General features: G+C 43.3%; 2 protein-coding genes across 2 annotated transcripts in view; both read right to left on the bottom strand.

Annotated features, from left to right (window-relative positions):
- LOC143100198 (zinc-binding protein A33-like) overlaps positions 1-16,661 on the bottom strand; it is a 20,806-nt gene extending 4,145 nt beyond the window's left edge. Inside the window, exons 1-5 of the mRNA XM_076263168.1 lie at positions 15,982-16,661; positions 14,620-14,715; positions 14,136-14,366; positions 10,915-10,937; positions 10,711-10,829 (exon numbers count right to left, since the gene is read on the bottom strand). Of these exons, the coding sequence (XP_076119283.1) occupies positions 10,711-10,829; positions 10,915-10,937; positions 14,136-14,366; positions 14,620-14,715; positions 15,982-16,374 (862 nt within the window). The 5' untranslated portion in view covers positions 16,375-16,661. The remainder of the gene's footprint in view (positions 1-10,710; positions 10,830-10,914; positions 10,938-14,135; positions 14,367-14,619; positions 14,716-15,981) is intronic.
- A 2,129-nt stretch (positions 16,662-18,790) lies between these two features.
- Positions 18,791-22,780, bottom strand: LOC143100924 (zinc-binding protein A33-like). The gene is made up of 3 exons (XM_076264516.1): positions 22,723-22,780; positions 21,841-22,065; positions 18,791-19,839 (listed from the first exon to the last, which is right to left on the bottom strand). Exons 1-3 carry the CDS (start codon positions 22,778-22,780, stop codon positions 19,301-19,303), a joined length of 822 nt encoding a protein of 273 aa, XP_076120631.1. The 3' UTR covers positions 18,791-19,300.
- Positions 22,781-23,676: the final 896 nt, after the last annotated feature.

Below are 23,676 nucleotides of genomic sequence, written 5' to 3'. Positions count from 1 at the left end.
ATAACATCGCAGAGGATCCATCCACCTGGAGGGATATATCACTGCTCCCCACCATATCCAAGGTATTTATGAAGTGCAGTTTAAACCGTATTTTACCCTGGCTTGTGGATTCCGGAACACTGTCACCTAACCAAAAAGCATAGATAGAAAGGCAAGGAATGAATGAATGCGTATACTGCCTGAAGGCTGCCATTGATGACTTTAAACATGAGTCTTCCCGTTTTTATGCGGTGTCCCTTGATTTTCGCGATGCTTTTGGTTCTCTGCCTCACTGCGTAATGTTGCATTCCCTAGAGGAAATACATCTGCCGGAACAATACATTCAGATAGTTAAGGATGTGTATGAAAAATCTTTTCTACAAGTGATATGCATCAGTTAACAAAACCCGTAAAACTTTAGGTTGGAATTAAAACGGGATGCCCCTGGAGCGCTGTGAATTTCATAGTGGCTCTAAACAACTGGCTGAAATGGCTATGCCTACTCCAGGGCCGGTTCTCCCTATACGCACACTACGCAAGTTGCGTAGGGCCCAGCAAGTTAATGAAGGCCCCCTCCCCCGTCTCCCCTTGAGTCAAGCTAGTGACAGACATGTAGGCTACACAGTTGTAGCGACAGTGCCTCATAGGCTACATTAGGAATATATACCAAATTAGCATTCAGGGCATGAAAAACGGAAGAAACTTCACGAGAATGAATAGCGGGAACAGCAGTCGGGTAAACTTCTGTTCGTTCCATGGTTAAATGTCTACACGCATCTGTCCAGCGCGTGTTGCTGGCCTAGCTTAGGCCTACCTAACAGGGAAGTGAATCCCCTGATCTGTCTGCGGCTTGCTTGCCAGCCTTTCCCAGTCATGGTACTTCGCAAAGTTGCATGTCCCGTTTTTTGAATGCGGGCGACTGGCTACATTTTTGAAGAAAAAAAAAGAAAAACCCTCATCTATGCGCTCATGATAACGTGCAGCTCGGAATGAAACTAACAGTTTCTCAGCAGAAACATGCGAGAACCCGTTGAAACTGGGTCACTCTTCTCATACGTTATAAAAGTAAATGTTTACAATATTTCAGTCAAGCTTTAATTGGTTTACATGGCCTACAACTGAACGCAGGCTATGCAAAATGGAAAGTAGCCTAATGTAGGCTATTAACTTTGATTCGCTGTGCTGCATGGACAATAGATGCATATCGTAAATTAGGCCTATATGAAGTATTAAAATTATTGTTTAAAATAGTCCATATTTAATATTGAAGGGAATCAGGACAGCCAGTTCAGTAGAGCTACTCTATGTCTTTGGCAAGCACCCTACTACAGACACAGGTGAAGAACAGTGAGCCTCAGCCAGTATAGGCTACTAGCACAATCAGACCCTTACAAAAAGTTGCATTACTTCAAGTGCTAAACTGTAGATTTCTGAGTATTAAAACCACAGTTTTGGAGGAAATATTTAGCCTACAGTTGTTATGCAGGGAATGCAGTAGGCCTATTATGGACACATAAAAAATACTAGGCTGTGCAGTGCAGTAGCCTACAATAACTGAACTGAACTGTAAGGGGATATGTACAGCAATCATCAAAAGCAAAAGGCCCAGACCCTAAAACTGGGCATTTATAGCTGTGAAGGTCCTTTATAGGGGAAAACACTATATTTGGTAACTTCCATAGACATCCAAAATGGGGTGATTGTATTGGGAGCACTGAGGTGTCAGATAATATATATATAAAAAATGGTTACATTTTGTCCCTCAGAGTTCATGTGGGAGGCCCCCTTAGCAGGATTTTGCCTAGGGCCCCATGGAGGTCTGAACCGGCACTGGCCTACTCGCCCCGCCCGGCAGTACATCCCCGAACCCTGTCCAGGCCTTTGACGTCCTCCTTGTATCAAGAGAAGAGAACGTAATTACTAACATGCTGTCAAACACAGATCGCTTCCTGCAATGGTCTGGGCTTGAGGTTAAGAACAGCAAATGCGCAGTGTTCTATGAACGGCGCAGCGGAGGCAACAGCTGGTATAGGGCCAAATATGGCCACCCTCCCTCATTCACAATAGCCGGCAGCGAGATTCGAGTCTATGCAAGACACGAAACTTACAGCTATCTCGGACACAAGTTTAATGTGACGGGCGAATGGCAGGAACAGGTGAGAGATATCTGTGAGGAGTATTCTGCCAGATTGGACCTGATAGACCAATGTCCCTTGCCGACCTGTATGAAACTCCAGGCAGTTCGGGACATAGCCCTCTCCAAAATCAAACACCTGTTTGCCAATGTTCACATTGCCAAAAAGACTTTGAAAGAACTGAACAATAAGACAGTGCAGCTGGTTAGGAAATGGACAAATCTTAACACACACACAACAAGGAGTATCATTTTCATGAACAAATCAGAGGGGGGACTTGGAATCCCCAACATTGAATGGATTTATACAGCCACCAGAATAAGTCACTTACTGCATATGTTAAATAACGACAACCCGACTGTGCGAGCAACGGCCCGGAGCTCATTGCTAGACCTAACCAAACGTGAGATCCCCCTGACCCCTCATGGAGAACCAGGTTTCCTGACCTAACCAAACGTGAGATCCCCCTGGACCCTCATGGAGAACCAGGTTTCCTGGGCTTCAGAAAGTAACCCAGTGGGAAACTGGACGCCAGGGGCAAAGGGTTTGGAGTGCGGTCAGATTGGCCTGATCTAAACGATCTGTGTAGCAGCAATAACATACAGCTAAATTGGATACGCACAAGCGGTGGACAGGTAAACGTCAGCGAGGAGCTGTGTGTGTGTGTTTGTGCATGTGTGTGTGTGTGTGTGATTATGCCTGTGTGTGTGCATGTCTGTGTGTCTGTGTGTGTGTTTGAGTGGTGTGTGTGTGTGTGTGTGGTGTGTGTGTGTGTGTGTGTGTGTGCTTGTGTGTGCTTGTGTGTGTGTGTGTGTGTGTGTGTGTGTGCTTGTGTGTGTGTGTGTGTGTGTGTGTGTGTGTGTGTGTGTGTGTGTGAATGTGTCAAATGCTGAACTCTACTGTGTGTTTGTATTGACCATGTTGTATTTTTACCCTTTGCAAAACTGTATTTTATCCATTACATGCTGTGGAACTGTTGCTAAGTAGCTGTGTAGAGATTGGCTGTAAGGCTAAAGCCTAGAGCCAATAAGAAACCTCTGCTGCTGCAACCAATGTAAGAAAGGAAGTGCTCAGGTGATTGGCTCTTGACACTGTTGCTGTAGCCAATGACTGGCAGCTTCACCTGTCTAGCTGGGTGTGGCTTCACCTGCCTAACTGGAACATGATTGGCTCTTGGTTGTTATGCTGGAGCCAGTCTGAGGAGGGGACCATCTATATAGCCTTTCTTCTTGACAGTATGAAGGAGACGACAGGATTTATTGAATGAAATTAATAATATCATATTTGCAATCAGTCAACAGGGAATATCAATCCAGTTTTTATGGGTACCTGCTCATAAAGGAGTTGGTGGTAATGAGGAAGCAGACAAGCTCGCAAAAGAGGCAACTAAGGAAGAGGAAGTTCAGTTAAACATTCCACTCAGCAGATCAGAAGTTAAGGTAATCCTCAAACACAAAGTTAACTTAATATGGCAAGCTGAATGGGATAAGGAGAAGAAAGGTAGACATTTATATAATATACAAAAGAATATCTTAAATAACAAACCTATTTACCCAAACAGACAAGAGGAGGTTTGGTTTACAAGGATGAGAATAGGCCATACTGGTTTGAATAATAGCTTACATGTTGTAAGTAAACATCCAACTGGAAAATGTGAGTTTTGTGGAATGAGAGGATGTAGATCATGTTCTTTTAAAATGTTTAAGATTCTCCAGACAAAGAGAAAAGCTAAAGAGGGAAGTGAACGCAGCCAAGAAAGCCTTGTCTTCAGACACCTTATTAGGTGAGCCTAGATCAGGAAACATCACTAGTGCTGTCATCACATTTATTAAAGAAACACAATTAGCAAATAGGATTTTGTGTTTTCCTTTTTTTTTTTTTTTTTTATTTATTTATTTATTTTTCTTTGAAATGACATCCAATTGATTGCATCTCAGTCCAGTAGATGGCGGTACTACACGTTGCCTGTAAACTGCCATAAAACCTGACAGAAGAAGAAGAAGTATGGAGGAGATCCAGATGGGAAACAGACGAGGAGAGGGGCACAGTGACAGGTGCCTGACTGCAGCAGGTGGCCTGGTGGACCATCGCCCACGACTGGTGCCTTATACATTGCTCTCAAACCTCCTACTAAAGGGAAGTGCTCCATTCATCCTGTACGTGTGTGATTATTTGCAGTTCTGGTGCATAGCTGGCTGTCCCTAAGGGCTGATCTTCTTTGATTTCAGGGCCAGACAAGGCGAGCATGGACCTGGACTGTGCATTTGCGTTTCTTTTCCTGGTCGGCGAGAGGGAGCCGACCAAGACGGACTCTTTTATACCATCTTGGACCTAGGACTGGTCGTGCTGCCTTTGGCTTGGACTGGGGACTCGTGGGGGGGATGCCTTTTGTTTGAGCTTGACTTGCTGTGTTGCTGTGCTCTTGATGTGTCCTTACATCTAATGTTTTCCACATTGATTTGATTGATGTGTCACTGGGTTATTGGGTAGCATTCTCACCATTAGCTCCTACGAAAAGTCATTAGTAGAGTTCTGTGCTGCCTTTCCTGCCACCTTGGCCAAGAGTTTTGTGCTAATAAACCTGTTTACCAACATATCTGTCTGTTGTGGTGCAAATTGGGAGGACTAACCAGGGCGGGTGTTATAGGCCCCACGACATGTGCATGTGAGTGTGTGTGTGTGTGTGTGTGAGAGAGAGAAAGAGAGAGAGTATGGCTGTGTGTGTTTGTATGGCAGAAAAAAAGAAAGAAAACTAATCACTTTCACAACGAATGGGAGAGGAGTTCTTATTTACGGCTGTGAAAGAAACCTGCGTGTGTCTCATTTGCGGGGCGACTGTGGTGACGGCAAAGCGGCACATTGTGGAGAGACACTTCACTACGCGTCACAAAAGCTACCATGACAACTACCCACAGGGAAGTGCACTACGGGCAGAAAAAGCCTGTGAGCTAAAGGCAGTTTTGGGTAAGCAATACTTTTTTTGGACGAGGCCGGCAAAAGTCACAAAAAACAACCAAAGCCTCATTTAGAGCTACACATTTTCTGATCAAGAAGAAGAAGGCATTTTCAGACGTAGAAGTTGTCAAAGAAGCATTGATGATAATTGCTAACACTGTACTTAAAGATGAGAAAAATGGAACCGATCTAATCTCCCCTCTCTCCGGCACTACGGGCAGAAAAAGCCTGTGAGATAATGGCAGCATCAGCTTTTTTTGACGAGGCCGGCAAAAAAGTCACAAAAAACAACCAAAGCCTCATTTAGAGCTACACATTTTCTGATCAAGAAGAAGAAGGCATTTTCAGATGGAAAAGTTGTCAAAGAAGCAATGATGAGAATTGCTAACACTGTACTTATGGAACCGATCTAATCTCCCCTCTCTCCGGCCTCCAACTGGGTGCATCTACGATGGCTAGACGAGTGTCAGCTATGTCTGGTAACTTGGCCGATCAGCTGGACCAGTGAAGCACCCGATTTGGTTCCCCATGCAAATCGTGTTTCCCCTCTAGGTCTTTACCAGAAGCTACCGTAGCTGAAGACACGGAAAACGCAATACAACACTTTGAATGCGCAACAACGCAAGAACTTCAATACAGTGGCATAAAGGAAACAGGAATTCTGGGGGAACCAAATCGGGTGCTTCACCGGGATCTGGTGAAGTGCAGGCGGTTTAGCATCCAGTGTGACGAGTCTGTGGACAGCAGCAGTGCAGCGCAGCTGTTGGTTTTTATCCGGATGCTGTTTGAAGATTTCTCCACAAGAGAAGAACTCCTGACACTACTGCCCTTAAAGACAACTACGAGGGGAGTTGACATTTATAACACGGTGAAGGAGGTTTTCGTGCAGAAAAAGGTCCCATTGGAAAAGCTGGTAGCAGTGACTACAGACGGGGCTCCTGCTATGATCGGCCGACATACAAGTTTCATCGCTCACTGTAAAGGTGACCCAGACTTCCCAAAATGTCTGCATCACCACTGCATCATTCACCAGCAGGCGTTATGTGCAAAAGTGATCGGCTTTGGGCATGTGATGACTCCGGTTGTAAAAATCATAAACAACATCCACTCCAAAGCAAAACAGCACAGGATTTCCAAGGTGCTATTGGAGGAGATGTCAGCTGAATATGGTGACCTGCTGCTACACACAGAAATCTGATGACTCAGCAGAGGACGAGTTTTACTTCGTTTTCAGACACTTTTGGGTGAAAATCAAAGAGTTCAAGCAGTCCAAAGGCGAAGACGTCTCATTGCTAGAGGACACAGACTGGACACGTGACCTTGCATTTTTGACGGACATTACTGGGAAACTAAACCACTTGAACAGCGAGCTGCAAGGCAAAGGTAAGAATGTTGTTGACATGATAAGTGTGTCACAGGTGTGAATATTTTGATGTATTTTATTATTTGATCTTGTGTGCTTTTGTGTGCCGTGTCATATAGCCTACTTCATGTGTGTTTTGTGTGTGTCAATTACCCCTCCCTGGTGTTCCCAATGTCTGATAATAGACCCATTAACTTTTGGTCAATCCAGAGAGTTTTAGGAACAGGTGTATGTGGGGGAATGTTTTCTACTTATCCCGAGACCAGGAATGCACACAGCAGCAGGGGCCAAGAGAGCAGAAGACACGAAGGAATGCTCGTGCTGGAAGGCGGGGACCCCCGGTTGATCACTAGACTGGGTGCGATATTTTGTCTACGCCCAGTAGGCCACGGACGGGAGGCCGCGATCAGGGTCCCCGACTGCTGAACCAGATGGTCGAGCGCTCATCACGTTTCCGGGTTACAGACTTTCAGTCTGTGCCCGGCCTAATGACTGGCGGTTGGAGGCTACCAGAAGGAGGACAAGAATCCGGTAGGCCAGCCATCACCAAATGGCGGACCGCGGTCCGAGTCCGGACCGTGACGTGATCCTATCCGGACCCAGACCATAATAGCCTAATTTAGATTTTCACGTAAGATTTCAAAGCTGCACTAAATGTTTCGTTGGTTAGGATAACAGCATTTACTTCAGGAGCTTCAGGAACCATAATTTCGCTTGCTGCTACTCAGCCAGTGAAATCTGTGAATTCTGATAAAGTCGAGTCAGTGAGTAAAGTAGCCTACTATGGAGAAGAGACTGATAGCCTGAAACGAGCGAGGAGAGGAGACGGGACGAGAAACAATCAGATGGATATCTAAGTTAACGATAAGTAAGTTATTTTCAAATCATCGATTGCTCAAAGAGGAGACAGCTAGACAGCGAGAACAGAGCTTTATATAACGATACGGGGGCAATACCACGCAAAATTGTCACGTCCGTAACGCCAACTAAATATGGATGTGACAGTTTTGCGCAGAATTGGCCTGGACCTCTTCTACATATTCTGAGACAGGCGATTTTAAGCGCCAATTTGAAGCACCTCTACTAGACAAAGCATATATTTTGAGCAAGCATAGGGTAGGCTAGGCCCATTCAACAGTGAACTGAGACCACAGAATATTTTACGATTTAAGAAGGCAATATGATTGATCCACCACAATCTAGTTAAGCCTACATGCATTCACTGTCCAACAACGTGATATTCCTGGGTTTCCAAAAAACTAAAAAAATTAAATTAAACTTGCTGATTAATGGGTTCAAGGAACCAGCTGTGGAATATCCATCCTTGTCTCAGCTCAAATTTTATTTTAAGTTCACGTTAAGATCTTAAAAATAGCCAAGGCTACTCAGTTTTTCTCCCCAATTAGGCTACTCTTATCTTGCCTTATTTCTCTTGCCTTTTAGGCTACTTATTTTATTTCACATTAAACATTAGGCCTAGGCCTACAATCTTCTATTTCTTGAATTTCCCCTTGGGGATCAATAAAGTATCTATCTATCTATCTATCTATCTATCTACTGTATCTATCTACAACTAGGCTCCATCCATCCATCCTAATATTATACATACATACATATACATAGCCTAAACACGCACGTTAAACATTATGATGCTCCGGACCTTTGCTTGAGGAAATATTCCGTAACTGGACCTCGCTGAAGATTAATTGAATACCCCTGGCCTAGATGAACATTGTCTCTGTGGATTTACAGAGAAAAAATGTGCTGCACTTTCCCTCCGTGTAGTCGGTGCTGAAAGACAATGCTCCTGCATCTGAGACATTTGAGAACGTTGTAGAAAAGTACTGTGAAGTCATTAACAGACTTGGGCAAGAGTTTGAGAATCGGTTTTGTGACCTACATCAGCTTGAGCCAAGTGTGTCGTTCATTTCCAATCCTTTCATGAATGTGGACACAACATGCTTTGCTGAGCAACTAAGTGCAACGTTCAACTTGGATGCTGGACCGGTGGAGATTGAAATCATAACATTGCAAAATGACCTCCACCTCAAAGCCTACCAGGCTGCACCAAACTTTTGGTACCTTGTTGACACAGAGAAGTACAGCGGAGTATGCACAGCAGCTATGAAGGTTGCTAGTCTGTTTGGTTCAACCTATCTCTGTGAATCAGCGTTTTCTGACATGAACTTCATCAAGAACAAACACAGAACACGCCTCACTGAGGCACATCTGAAGGATTCACTCACAGTTGCAGTGTCAAGTTACACGCCAGATTACAATACACTGGTGAACAGCATGCAATGCCAGTCTTCCCACTAACAAAGAAACAGATGCCAGATGTTGTCAGTGGCAACATGGCAGTGCAATGGCAAAGATGACTTAAAATATTGAAGAATTGTGTTCAATTTAAAAGTGTGTTCATGACATGTAACAGTTATAATTTTGTTAAAAATGCTGCAAATTTGGTCATTAGTTCAAAATGTGACAAGATTTATTAAAAATGATGTAAGTTCAACTTTCTTTAACATTACATAATTGATAACTTTTTGAAACATGGTGCAACATAGTTCATGATTTGTTAAAAGGGTTTGTCAGTGGCTAGTGAAAATGCGAAATTTTTCCTATGAAATGTAGTGATGTAAGTGATCATCTGAAAATGTAACAATTACTGAGATTAAAGTGCTGAATATTGACATCTGTTTCCCACCTTTTTGTTATTGTTGATAATTACTGTGAGAAATCATTAACATGATCAGTGTCTTCACATAGATGAGTATCATTACAGTTTTTGCCCGTTTCTTGAACACTATAGACCCATGCTTAGACTTAAGTAACACAACTTGACGCTTTTGTTACCATACCTCAAACACATGTACCCATACTCTGCACTCTAGTTGCAATTCTGCAACACACTTACTCCTTTCTGCAACACACTTGGTCCTGCATACTACACTCTATTTCATACTTTAGACACTTCGTTCAAACATGAAATCTCAGGGTGCCATTTGGAAAACACATGTATCCAAAATACAAAACACATCGGGTAATTGCAACAACTCAATACACACCTGAAGGCACTTACTTGCAAAACTGAACACCAATCAGCCAGCCACAAATAGGCCTAAGTTGAGCCATTTTGAGAACTTTGCAAGCATGGAGGGAGGGAGAACAAGAGGTAGAGGAAGACAAGGAGAGAGAGGAGTAGGAGGTGGTCGAAGAGGCTACAGTATGCACGGAATAATATTTCAGATGATATTAGAAAAACTTTGGTGGATCATGTGATAAATCATGGCCTGACAATGAGGGAAGCTGGGCAGAGAGTCCACCACATCTAAGCCTGTTTTACACTAGTGTATTTTTGGTTTTATTTTTGCGTTACTGCATTTACTGCACTGTACTGTACTGTAAATTATAGTACTGTGATGTACAGTATTGAGTTGAAGTCATTTGTAACCTTTCAATACTTTCATTTTTGGTTGTTGTCAAAATGTTTGTTGGAAAAAAAGCATAACAAAAACTGTAAGTGTTGCATTGAGCTTCACAGAATGCTAACTGATAAACTGAATAAAAGCAGTGAAAAAGACTGCAGTGTTTTATATAAAGTACACTAGTATATTGCTGCTAATCTGAAAGTGTATGCATAAGATGCAAGTGTGTATCATTTTGTCATCAGAGTGACATTTTGACAAAGGATTGTTAGGTTTTGATAGCAGAGTTTAGGTTTGGATAGTAGAGTTTCAATTTGACACAGATGTGAATGGTATATTTCCCAGGTTGTGTCATGTTTACTTGTGTGTAGAGTTTTGGCAGAATGAGCAAAGTTTTGCAAAATATGTTCAAGCAACAGGCAAAAACTGTAATCATTATTAATAATGTATAACTAAAGGCAAACTGAGCAAATGTGTTATTCCAGAAGAGCGTATCAAACTGGTAGATTCGTATGACTCAGTACCCATGAAGTAGCTCTCAGTTCAAAAAGATTGGTGACCCCTTTGATAGAGTGCATACTCAACCTCCCCCTCTACACACTCTGTAGTGTGTGTGTGTGTGTGTCTGTGTGTGTGTGTGTGTGTGTGTGTGTGTGTGTGTGTGTGTGTGTGTGTGTGTGCGCGCGTTTGTATGGTGTGTGTGTGTGTGTGTGTGTGTGTGTGTGATTACTGGAAGTTGGTTCTGCTTTGTTTTGCTAGTTTGAGTTGTGGCAGAGGGATATTATCAGCAAAGGAACCCAAGGACCCTCCTAAGATTGATTATGTGTGTTAAAAACAGTAGGCTACTCACTGTACTGAACAGTCTCCTGCATCTTCTCCCAGACTCTGAACTTCAGGTTGCCCAGGTGCTTTGCCACATTGATCAGAGCTCCTGAAACCCTCTCTGGATCCTGCAGTGTGCACTGGGCTCTGGAATAACATTCAGGAGTCAGTGCTGCTGTGGGTTTGGGTTCAGAACCACAGAGAAGAGAGAGACAGGAGCCAGGTCACTCACCTTTCCACTGTGCTCTTGTAGTTCTGGAAAATAAGAAATGAGAAAGTAGGTTAAACGTAATTGCTATAATAAGGTCTAAGGTGTTTACTACATCTTGGTCAACTTTGAATGTTCCTTTAGCACTGTTTTCATTTTTGTTACAGACTGACCAATTGACACAATACCGAAAAGATTCTAATCAAGCACCTTCTGAGGAAAGGTTATTAGGTCTGTTCATTCCTTCATCAGACCCCCCCCCCCCCCACACACACACACACACACACAAACAAACACGCGCACACAGTCACACAAACATGCACACACACACATACACACACACACACAAACACACACACATACATACACACACACACACACACAAACAACACACACAGACTCTCACACACACACACCAGGGGAGGCGCCAGCAGTTGAAAACATTTGGGGCATAGCCCATAGAGTCTAAACTGTTCTCATAATTCCCATTTTGCCTGCCCTTGCTGCTCACATTTCATAAATGAATCCATCAACTCTAGCCTCATTTGCACCACATTGGTTGCATATTATGGAAACTAATTTTGACAATTAAAGGATGTAGTTACATGTTGCTATCTTGACATTTCTGTTTGCTATGAAAAACTAACTACTGTATATAGACAATAGCCTATAGCCACCAAGCAAAGTGGCGTTTTAAAAAGCAAGATGCCTCATATGGTTATGCTTAGCTTAAGGAGAAAAAATCAAAAGACTCACTTATTCGATTCTACAAAGGCAAAGTATCTAAGTAGCCTAGACAGGCCAGCACTGTTTGGTCAGCTGTAGGTGAGTGAGTGCAGGGCAGGCTGATAACAAACCTGAACTTGTAGCCTAAATGACCAGAACAGCATTACTCCACCTCCTCCTTGTATTTGTGTTTTTATGATTTCCTCATAACTTTCTTATACCAAATAGGAAATGCAAACCATGACATGCCCAACCCTGGAACTGACTGACTGTATCTCTTTCTCGCGCACGCGCATGCTCTAAGTAGCCTACATTACATGATGTTTTATGGTCACGTTCAAGTTAGATCTGCTGCATGAAGGAGAGTGAGAGGACACCTGTGTCCTGCTTTTATGTTTGATAAATAGGTCCATCTCATCTCAAAGTTTCAATGCACGATCGGAATAATGGTTTCATATTTGTTAGTCAACTTTGCAAAATACATTCAGGGCTACACTCAAAACATTCGGGGCTGAAGCCCCGGCAAAATCGGCACACACACACACACATAAACATGCAAACACACACAGACTCTCATATCCACAAACACACACACACACACACACACACACACACACACACACAATGTAGTATGTCTTTATAGCACTGCACAGATGTTGATCAGATGTATTCGTTCCTTGATGATCACTTGCATGTATGCCAATGGCATGAACTAATGATGTGGTATCAAACACACTCTACCTGTAGTGAAGAAGGGTCAGTGTGCATATAATGAGGGGGTTTGGATGTGTGTCATGACTCTCACTTGTCCAACTCCAACTAAAGCAAAGAACTACTATTGAATCTGCATCACCCACAACCCCAACTGCATTCATAACCAATCTGCTGAAATGGTGGAGTGTTCATTAAGCTAATCAACACACCGTGACAACACTGTCCCCCCTGCTGCTTCAATAAAAACTAACTCATACACATGACATCACCCAAACAGCATCCAAAATAACTGGCCTCCCTTCCCCCAACCTATCAGACCTCAACAGTAAATCCACCAATCACAGAGCACGGAGCACCTGCACATGAGCCCAGTCCTCCCCCAACCCCTTCTCCACCAATCACAGAGCACCTGCACACAGGCCCAGTCCCCCCTCAACCCCTTCTCCACCAATCACAGAGCACGGAGTGCCTGCACATGAGCCCAGTCCCCCCTCAACCCCTTCTCCACATGACTCCCATCAGGGGAAGATACAGCAGCCTGATATCAGTGGGCAGCCGTGGCCTACTGGTTAGCTTCGGACTTGAAACCGGAGGGTTATCGGTTCAAACCCCGACCAGTAGGCACAGCTGAAGTGCCCTTGAGCAAGGCACCTAACCCCTCACTGCTCCCCGAGCACCACTGTTGATGCAGGCAGCTCACTGCGCCGGGATTAGTGTGTGCTTCACCTCACTGTGTGTTCACTGTGTGCAGTGTGTGTTTCACTAATTCACAGAGTGGGATAAATGCAGAGACCATATTTTCCTCACGGGATCAAAAGAGTGTATATACTTATTCTTATACTTATATACACCAGACTCACTCAGGCGCTACAGTAGAACTACAGCAGCCTGATATCACCAGACTCACTCAGGGGCTACAGTAGAACTACAGCAGCCTGATATCACCAGACTCACTCAGGGGCTACAGTAGAACTACAGCAGCCTGATATCACCAGACTCACTCAGGGGCTACAGTAGAACTACAGCAGCCTGATATCACCAGACTCACTCAGGGGATTGGGAATGGCTTTGCTACAGTAGAATTGGTGCACCTTCTGTCATAGCATCCTTAAATGTGTCCCTGCAGTGACCCCCTTGTGCCAGGGGGTGTTAGAACATGGGCTTGTGGTAACTGTGTGCACAATAGGGTGCTAGGCTGAATGTGTCACTGTAATGTGTTGTGTGTATCTCTCTCTCTCTCTCTCTCTCTCTCTCTCTCTCTCTCTCTCTGGTTCCTCTGTGTTTGTATCTACTCCTCCCTAGAGTGCTCCATCCTGCGTCCTTATCTTGTCCTCTGTGCTTATCTGTGTACTGCTTATAGCTGCATGTAGCCACTCCCACAGCTGCATGTAGACACTCCCCCACATGTAGCCACTCCCACAACTGTATGTAGACACTCCCCCACATGTAGCCACTCCCACAGCTGCAAGGTCATCCTCTACAATCCTTTACAATACTACCACTACAATATAACAAATCCTATTCATTCGGGCCTCTGCTGTTTTTTCCACTTATTGTGTTCCTGCTCTCTTCTCTAGAATCCCCTCAAATGAGAACACCGCCTCACACCATATCAACAGCACATAACATATTATTGAGGCAAACATGGCAGGTCACCTCAACTAAACAGACGTGTTATTGTTAAATTATCACTGGAATTAGAGTTGTAGATCTAACACCCTTACAGCCAGATGTGCTATTGTTAAATTATCACTGGACTTAGAGTTAGACATCTAACACCTTTGCAGACAGTGGATGGTTCTTACCTGCAGGAATGTGACATCATCAGCTCCCATCCCCTCCTCTATGGCTCTGATTGTGTCTGAAAGAGATGAGATGTCTCTGCTCATCTTCTCAATCTTCTCCTTCATCATCTGACTCTTCTGCTCCTCTTCCTCCCTCAGTGCAGCTATCCTGGCTGCCTCTTCATCTCGTAGAAACTGGTGAAGCTTCTTAAACTCCTCCTTGATCTGTGTCTCTGTGTTCTGGGTTTGAATCTGAATAAAATTACATCTACATGAGTGGAGTTTCACACATTTATAAAATATAGAAAGTATCATTGATTAATATGACTTAAATATTGTGCATAGGTTGGGGGAGGTTGCAGAGAGGTAGGAAACTAAGCACTTGATGATTGCTGGTGACCACCTGACAATATGGTCTGCAGGCCAAGGCATTATGAAATGACTGACAGAAGAATCCTTGGATGTGTACAAACAGTGAACTCTTATGACACTAGATCACACTGACCTTAATGTGTTCAGCTGTTTTATCACAAGTAACTTTAGCTTTCTTAAACTCCTTCATCTTCTCCTGTAGTGGCTGCAGCTTGGCCTTAAGCTCCTCCTGAAATGAACAAATCACTTTAGTGTGACAACTAGACTCATATGGGTCATTCTGTGTCAAATCAGATAAGGCTGTTGCTGCACCATCTCAGATTATGTTCAAACCTTGTCTATGAAGAATGGGTCCCAAAACCAAGGACTGTACACTATTTTTGTTCAAATCCTATGTCTTCATATTATTTTAAGAAAATACTTCAGTTTTACAGCCTGACAGTCACATTATCTGGGAAGCCATGTTTGAACATATATATAATATAATGAAACGTATTATTCATAGGCAGCCCAAACTTTGTAGGGGGGAAGAGGAACATGTCCTCAATATGACTGAACCATTACATGTTTGTATGGCATGCACATTGATTTTCTACAAGGCCCTTGCTTTGGAAAAAAGTGCAAAAAGAGTGAAATTAAGGGTAGTATAAGACCTGTTTTTGTACACATTTCGTATCCCATTTGTTCTTTACAAACTATAATGTATTAATGTTGTGCCAATATCTGAACCAAGTAAGTGTAACCAAGTAAGAATATTTACATATATGTATGAATGGAACATGTAGCATCTACTGTACATCATTGGCACTTTAAAACGTGAAAATACTATAAACAGAGCTATTCCCATTTTCAATGTAATGACTGATCCCATGTGGATAGTAAAATAAATTTTTACAAGACCCTCAATATCACCAGTATTGCATGTCCTTCCATATACTTCTATATAAAATTTGGACATGCAGTAAAAACCTTTAATGATCCAATCTTACTGAGAACATGTCTGTCTTCCATCCTACAAAGTTTGGGCAGGCTATACTTTTAAAGATAGGCTAGTAATGCCCAAACATGACCTCCAAGATAAAGCATTTCTGAGAGTTTAAAAATGATACAGCATCAAGGGTGAACACATTTATAAAAATATTGGAACAAGTTTTGGGACGTAAACATCTGAGACAGTGCAGCAGCCATCTTCCTGATTTGACACAGAATGACCCATACTCCAGCTACCAGATTAAACCATGAATCATTAAGCACAGACCTGAGAAGATCTTCAGTCAGGGGACAGTTCATAGAGTAACTTTGTGTGTGTGATTACAAAATATTTTTGTAATCATGATTAAATGAGACAAATGATTATGTACAAGTTGAAGTGGCAATGTTAAAACTACTGCTTCACGAGTGCTTCATCATGGCTGGACAGTAAAGTGTAAGGGGGCTTCTCCTGTAGAGAGGACATGCAAGAAGGTGCTGCCAGTCTGTGACTGAAGAGTCTTACCTTGATCTCAGAGGCAGCTTCTCCAGCAGGACTGAAGATGTGATTTCTGTGTAGTTTTGAGTCTCGACACACCAGACACACAAGCTGCTGATCATCCTGACAGAAGAGCTCCAGTTTCCTCTTGTGGTCTTTGCAGAGTACAAGTGTCTGATCTCTCTCTTGCAAGAAAGTGTCAGACAGAGTCTCACACAGGTTCTTTAAGGCCAAATTTGGGCGTGGAAGGTCAGCTGATGATTTCCTCCTGCAGACGGGGCATTCTTTGGATCCTTTGGTGTCCCAGAACTGAAGCACGCATGCTTTACAGAAGCTGTGACTGCAGGTCAGGATGACAGGATATTGGTAGATGTTATAGCACACAGGACAAGATATCTCCTCTTCTACCTTTGAAGCCATTTTCCAGACTAGTGATACGGTTACACAATGCACATGCTTCCCTCTCGGTTGGTAAACTTTACTTTCACTTTCACAGGTTTGTAAATCTAGCCTCTACCGAATCATTGAGGTTTTTTTCTCTATATCTCTATATTGTCTCTAATCTCTGTAAGATTACTAACACAACCAATGTAAGTATTCCTTCATGTTGTCCCTAATTCCTCACATACCAGAGTAGTTGTTGAGCTGTAATGGAGAACTGAGCAGCCGTCTGTCACTGAGCTTCACTTCCTCCTTCAGGAAATGAGTTAGAGGGAGGGATCTAGAAGAGCAGAGAGCTGATTGGTCAGTCCCATCATTACATCACAGAAACAGCAGCCTATCTAAGCACTATCTGAACTTGATGTGGTTCAGGCTCAGGTTCAAAGTCCCAGGATGAGTGAACTCTAGCTGGGGCGTGAACAGGAATATTGTCAGTGTTTTTTCTCTGCTGTCAGCACAGTATTCTTATTAAAGAACTGTTCATACAGACACTCAGCCAAATGCATGTGCTGAACTACACCTTGGCATTCCATATTTGTTTTCCAACTCAACTCAGTACTGTGTGTTCTTGTACTCCAGTCTGATATTGTGTTTTTGATTGGGCTTTTACTTCAGTTGGAGTTTTGTTTTGTTTGCAGTTTGTTGTGTAGTTGGGCTTTCACTTGACAATACCTGAAAAAATAACAAATATGACATGAAACTAAGAATATGACAGCAGGAAAGCGCTCCAAAGCTCAGAACAGACAGAATCAGCTACAGGAAACCCACAGGTGAGAGGAGAGCATGCAGTTACACAATAATCACCAGATGACAGCATTCATACTGGAGATTTACATTATTCACCCATCTAGGCATTTTTAACTGTTTTGAGGCCTAGGCTGTTTTCAATGTACTTGCACTACCTTTTCTTGTAAGTTCTTGTCTTGGTCATGGTAAGGGCCATCTCCACATAACATGCTATATCTTGTCTAGGGTTTCTCAAAGTGGGTGCCCTGACAGTGTCATGATGACAGCACTCCAGGACTCCCTTGATCATATTTTGAATTGATCAGTATCACTATCAGTATCATAAAAGTATTTTACACTTTTCAATTTATTTTTAAATATCAAGTCCAAAATTATACATATAGTTTTTTTCTTTTTTCACGTCACACACAACTTCTTCCGGTCTCTGCACCAGATAATATAATATTTATTCCCCTGATTTTTTTGCAGCATCAGTATATAGTTTCTGGTTAAGTAAAACAGTAAAATAGGCTACTGCTGTCAATTTGAACAGTCAGGAACAAATTTAGAATAGTTTATATTTTGCTGTTGTTAGCTAGGTAGGTGCAAGACTTCGAGGCTATGTATATATGATTTATTAGAGTTCTACAAATACATCAATACATATTAGAGTAATTTCAATATTCACTCAGTCTGACAGTGTAAGTCACATTTTATTCACATCTAATGTTGGAATGGGGACCAGGTGTGAGTCTGTAGAGGTCAGCTGCAGAGTTTTGACTGTCCAGTCCCTCTGCAGGGCCCACAGCATGCTGGTCATCACAGGAGCCTGCAGGTCAAAGGTCATCCAGCTGGACACACACAGAGGCAGCTGGGGGTCAAGAGGGGAGATACGAGGGTGAGTTAGGGCAGCGCTACCTGGACACAGCGCAGTATGGACACTGCTCACCTGGACACAGTGCAGTATGGTCACTGCTCACCTGGACACAGTGCAGTATGGACACTGCTCACCTGGACACAGTGCAGTATGGACACAGCACAGTATGGACACTGCTCACCTGGACACAGTGCAGTATGGACACTGCTCACCTGGACACAGCGCAGTATGGACACTGCTCACCTGGACACAGTGCAGTATGGACACAGCGCAGTATGGACACTGCTCACCTGGACACAGTGCAGTATGGACACAGCACAGTATGGACACTGGTCACCTGGACACAGCGCTCTGTGCTCACTGCTCACACTGACAGATCCAACACATGTGATGGGCACAGGCTGGGGCCTCACCAACCTCAGTCAGGTCATCTGGTGATGAAGTCCTGAAACACCCACTGACCCCAGGTGTGAATTACTGACACCAGGTGTGAATTACTGACTCCAGATAAGAACAGCTGAACAGCTGGTTCTCTCAACTGTCATGTTCTGTATTTCTCCTTTGTGTATTTGAATTAAGGTCACCCCATCTTCAACAGAAATCTGTCCTGAACGGCCTAGTCACACACAGCTCCTGGTGATGTGTGTGAATATGCACTGCAGTGAGTCTCCACATGACACCTGTGTGTGTGTGTGTATGTGTGTGTGTGTGTGTGTGTGTGTGTGTGTGTGTGTGTATGTGTGGGTTCCAAATGACCCTCTAAATGAGCATTTCTAAGAAGGGGAGACTCAGAAATGTCCACATCATTTACTGAACTGATATTTTGATGTGTTTGTGGCAGCAGTGTAGAAACACAGACCTGGATAACAAACCATCATAGTGTAATAAATGATATAAAATCAGCAATTATTTCAGAGGATTCTTAACACAGAACATCAGAAATTTAATTCAAGTACCCAGAAGACGATGCCTCACAGAACAGAACAGATATTAGATTCACTGCAGTGGTGATATGTTAATGTGCTTGTGGCAGCAGTGTAGAAAAACATAAATGGACAACATAGCAAAACCATTATCAACACTGGCATAAAGTAATAAATGGCAAAACACCAGCAACTATTTTAGAGGATATTCAACATATCAGACAATTCTGAACTAAATTAAAGTAGCCAGAAGACGATGCCTCACTGGTCAGATATCAGATTGACTGCAGTTACTGTGTGAGTGACTCATGACTGAACCCCACATGTCTCCATCCATCTCTGCATGTGGGCTCTTGTTCAGACAGAGACAGTTTCTGCTCTAACTGGGCTGCTCTACTGACACAGAGGCCTTCACTGCTACAATACTCAGAGGAGATACACCAGTATTAAAGTATGGAAACACTCTCTCAGTGAAAGTGTGTGTGAGAGTGTGTAGGTGTGTGTTATTATCAGGGTCAGAGAATGACAGCTCTCCTCTGTCCCAGTCCAGCTGCACTCTGATCCTCTGGAGTTTCTGCTGCACTGTAAGGAGAGTGGAGGGCTGTGGTGGAGCACATGCTCCATATTCACCATCTTTATGCCAAACAATCCACAGTCCACTCCTGGAGTACATGTCTCCCTTCCTCGGGGCCGACTCTGCCTTCACACCCACATTCCACCATGTGTTCTCTCCAACCTCCACATCCCAGCAGTGAGTCCCTGAGTTAAAGCCCTCAGAGCCCAGGACACTGTGATACTTATCAAATCTCTCTGGGTTATCAGGAAGCTGCTGCTCCTCATCACCCCATTTCACACTGGTCAGATCCTCAGACAGGATGAGAGAGTCAGCTGCAGTGTTGGGATCCAGAGTCACAGGAGCTGCAGAGAGAAAGAACACACACATGAGCTGAACACTGAGTGATGTGTGATGAGGATGTGAATGATGGTCATTATTAATAGTGGTGTTAGCAAGTGTAATGGCAGGAGAAGTAGTAACAGTGAAATGCTCTTTAGTCATCAGGATGAAGGATCACAGCTGTACAGGAGTGTACTCACAGGAGAGGGATGTTAGTGGAAGGGAGGATCATCACTGACCATTCTCATGCATCTATATCCCTCTTCCTCTTTATATCTCTCTTCATCCCTCTATCAATTTATCTCATCTGTCCATCCATCCATCTCTCTCTTGATGCTTATGAATGTGTGTGTGTGTGCATGTGTGTATGTGTGTGCGTGTGTGTGTGTGAGTGTGTGTGTGTGTGTTGTGTTCTAATATGTGTGTGGTGTGCTAGTGTGTGTGTGTGTGTATGAGTGTGTGCTTGAGTGTGTGTGTGTGTGTGCGTGTGTGTGTTGCTAGTTGGCAAAATATTTGGCTATACTGTAAACACACCATGCTGGACAACCTCCCCCTCTACCTCTGTGTTTCTATATCACACTATTCTAAGGCATTGATAGAGTGCATACTCAACCTCCCCCTCTACCTCTGTGTTTCTATATCACACTATTCTAAGGCATTGATAGAGTGCATACTCAACCTCCCCCTCTACCTCTGTGTTTCTACATCACACTATTCTAAGGCATTGATAGAGTGCATACTCAACCTCCCCCCTCTACCTCTGTGTTTTTATATCACACTATTCTAAGGCATTGATGCTGGTGTAACTCCTACTTCTTCACTGTCTCCACAGTTGGTTAGTGCTGCAGTCTTTCCACCTGATCTACCTGCTGATACCCTCTGATTACAACACCACCAATCCATTTGGCCATGCTTTTAAATCTACATGCTGCGTGACATCCATTTGTACCTGTAATATAAGTGAGTACCATAATTGACACACTGTAGTTTTCTACATGTTTGATCTGCTCAGTCTTGTAAAAGTAAATTCACGAGCACATTGTAAGGTTAGCCCTCACTAAGCTGTTCTACATCCATTACTTTGAGTGTGTGTGTGTTTGGTGTTCCCATGTGTAGCCACTATCAGCGTTGCATCATGTATGTGTGTGTGCATCATGAGCGCGTATGCTGATCTGCTTCTCCACACACATGAACTCATCTGGCCCGTCTCTCTCTACACTGCTGGCCCTGAGCACATGGCCCCACACACACTCCTGCTCCAGGTGTCTTCTTGTTCAAAGGGACGTTTTCCTTTCCCCCATCACCTTAGTGCTCTGGGAGGGTTAGGGCCAATCTCAATTCTCTGTCTTACCCCTCCCCTTACCCTTTCCCCTTGGTTTTGTGCGTTCACACGAGGGGAAGGGGTGTCTCAATTCTGATTGCGATTAAGGGCCAGGCCCAAGGCGTAGGGCTACATAGCCCTTGAAACGAAGTTTGCCACTGACCACACATGAAAGAGAGGGGTAACATACAACTGGGTTTCTCAGAAGTGCCGGCATCAAACTTTTAAATGGCTGAACGACAAAATGCCAAGGAGTCACACAAATGTAAGTATTTTCAACAGTTTAATTGATATTCTAATTATGACATTCATGTTTTATGATACATTTAATAAAATGTTCAAGCGGTTTTAATTGTAATGTAATTAGACTCTGGGCTCTGCAAAGGGACTTGAGACTACAGTACCGGTAGTTCAATTCATTTGGCTCCATATAAATAAAACTTAATTGAACTGAATTGAGAGTTAGGAGTGTGAGCCCACACACAGACACACACACACACACACACACACACACACACACACACACACACACACACACACACACCTGTATCACAGGGGCAGTGTGTAGGATGTGTATGATTACTGGATGTTGGTTCTGCTCTGTTTTGCTTGTTTGAGTTGTGGCAGAGGGATTTTATCAGCAAAGGACCCCAAGGACCCTCCTAAGATTGATTATGTGTGTTAAAAACAGTAGGCTACTCACTGTACTGAACAGTCTCCTGCATCTTCTCCCAGACTCTGAACTTTAGGTTGCCCAGGTGCTTTGCCACATTGATCAGAGCTCCTGAAACCCTCTCTGGATCCTGCAGTGTGCACTGGGCTCTGGAATAACATTCAGGAGTCAGTGCTGCTGTGGGTTTGGGTTCAGAACCACAGAGAAGAGAGACAGGAGGCAGATCACTCACCTTTCCACTGTGCTCTTGTAGTTCTGGGAAATGGAAAAGGAGGAAATAAAGCAAAATATAAGATTTTGTTAAGCAGGCTGGTTGTTTTTCTCCAACAATACACATTACCCTCGCTTTAGCCAAAATACTATTACCTTCTATAAAGCGTCAATATATACTACTTAACCTCAATGTATTCTTTATACAACCCTAATATAATCTTAAAGCTAGGTTGCTAGGTTACGGGGACGCTGGCGAGACAGGCCGCTCCGTCTGGCATCATGCTTTTGTTTGTTTTTATGTAATGTTCGTAATTTTATGTAATGTCACGTTTATTTTTTGTATTGATTTGTCTAGTTAAATGTTTTCTCTCTTTATTTACGTTATTTTTTATAGTTTTCCTGTTATTCTCTTAGTCCTTTTTACTGCTTTCAAGTCGGCTGATGTTAATGTCTGTCCATTGGGAGCTTGCTATAGCTAGCTTTTGCCCTGGGCCTCTTACATCCTTCCCATCCATCTGTGAGCCGGTGTTGCACTTCACTGTCTGGTCGAGGGGATTTCTCGGGACAGCAGCTGAGCTACTCTGCGAAAGATCTGCCGAGGCCGCCGAGCTGTTTCTGACCAGTGAGCTGCCATGCCAACTGCCTGGAGTCTGGTTTGAGCAGACTAACGTTAACGTTGAATGACTCTGCATTACGGACCAACTACGGTCGCTGTTAAAAGTCCACCGAGTTGCTGATCTACGCCCATGACGCCCATGACTTCGGGCTGTTATGCTTCCAGTGATCTCCAGACTAACAAGGCCTAACGTTCACGTTATCTCCAGACTGCCAGTGAGATGAAGAACTTTGTTGGCGTTGCATGCATCGGTTGTGGAGACACAGCTGTGCGCAGTTTCACGCGAGTCATCATTGCCCTTGGACATTTTCAGCCGGTTGGAAATTGGACTAATTTCTATTTTTAATTTTTATTTATTAATTTGTTTGTTGTCTGTCTTGTATGTCTTGGTGTCACGGGTACGCTGGCCAACGATTGTGAGATTGTGGCCAAAACTGGTACTGCAATCACTTTCAAATTACTCTAGAGCGGTGTATTCCCCTCCCCCTGCCCCCTGACTCGAGGTTGCCAACCCAGACGCCAAAACACTACTGACTTTGTGATTAGTAGATAGGTGGAGGGTGGCGCATCAGGCCAAAACACAACATGACATGACAAAACACAACATCAACATCAGCTGAGGGCTGCAACTTCACTTTTTAAATGGCAATATCCTGGCCGGACTACTGTTGTCAGTGATATAAGTATTTGAAATGAAAATGATTTCTTAACGTCTAGTGACATATCAGGGCCATTTTATGAATAATTGAAATACATTTCTTACTTATGGTTCCTTTAATATAGAGACTTCAATATAGGCCCGATTGCAGTGAGGCTCACAGTGAAGGACAAAAACTCAAGATGGTGAATGATAAAGAGCAATTGCTCCCTGCAGACTCCTCCTATGAATCCTGTGTTATTTTAATTACAGAGAGGAGTTCATTACTAACAAATAATCATCATTTTATTGATGTGGTTCCATATATGAATGTTTTTTTTCAATGTGTGTATGTATGTATATGTTTGTATGTAGTCTTTGCACTTATGTATGGTAAGTA

This window comes from Alosa pseudoharengus, unplaced genomic scaffold (assembly GCF_046254945.1).
Source record: "Alosa pseudoharengus isolate Yale_2024_CS ecotype anadromous, Long Island Sound unplaced genomic scaffold, YU_APseudo_1.1 YU_APseudo_1.1_scf_3, whole genome shotgun sequence".
NCBI classification, from domain to species: Eukaryota; Metazoa; Chordata; class Actinopteri; order Clupeiformes; family Clupeidae; genus Alosa; species Alosa pseudoharengus.
Note: the sequence above shows the minus strand (reverse complement) of the source record. Positions and strands in the feature narration are given on the sequence as shown.

Bases quoted from the DNA above. Each gene is read 5' to 3' on its own strand.
- LOC143100924 (XM_076264516.1), bottom strand. From the start codon at position 22,780: ATGGGCGTCATGGGCGTAGATCAGCAACTCGGTGGACTTTTAACAGCG. The intron at 22,066-22,722 runs GTCCGTAATGCA...TCCATTTCCCAG, and splicing joins TTTAACAGCGACCGTAGTTG to AACTACAAGAGCACAGTGGA. The intron at 19,840-21,840 runs GTGAGTAGCCTA...TTCTCTCTGCAG, and splicing joins GCAGGAGACTGTTCAGTACA to CTCCTGTGACTCTGGATCCC.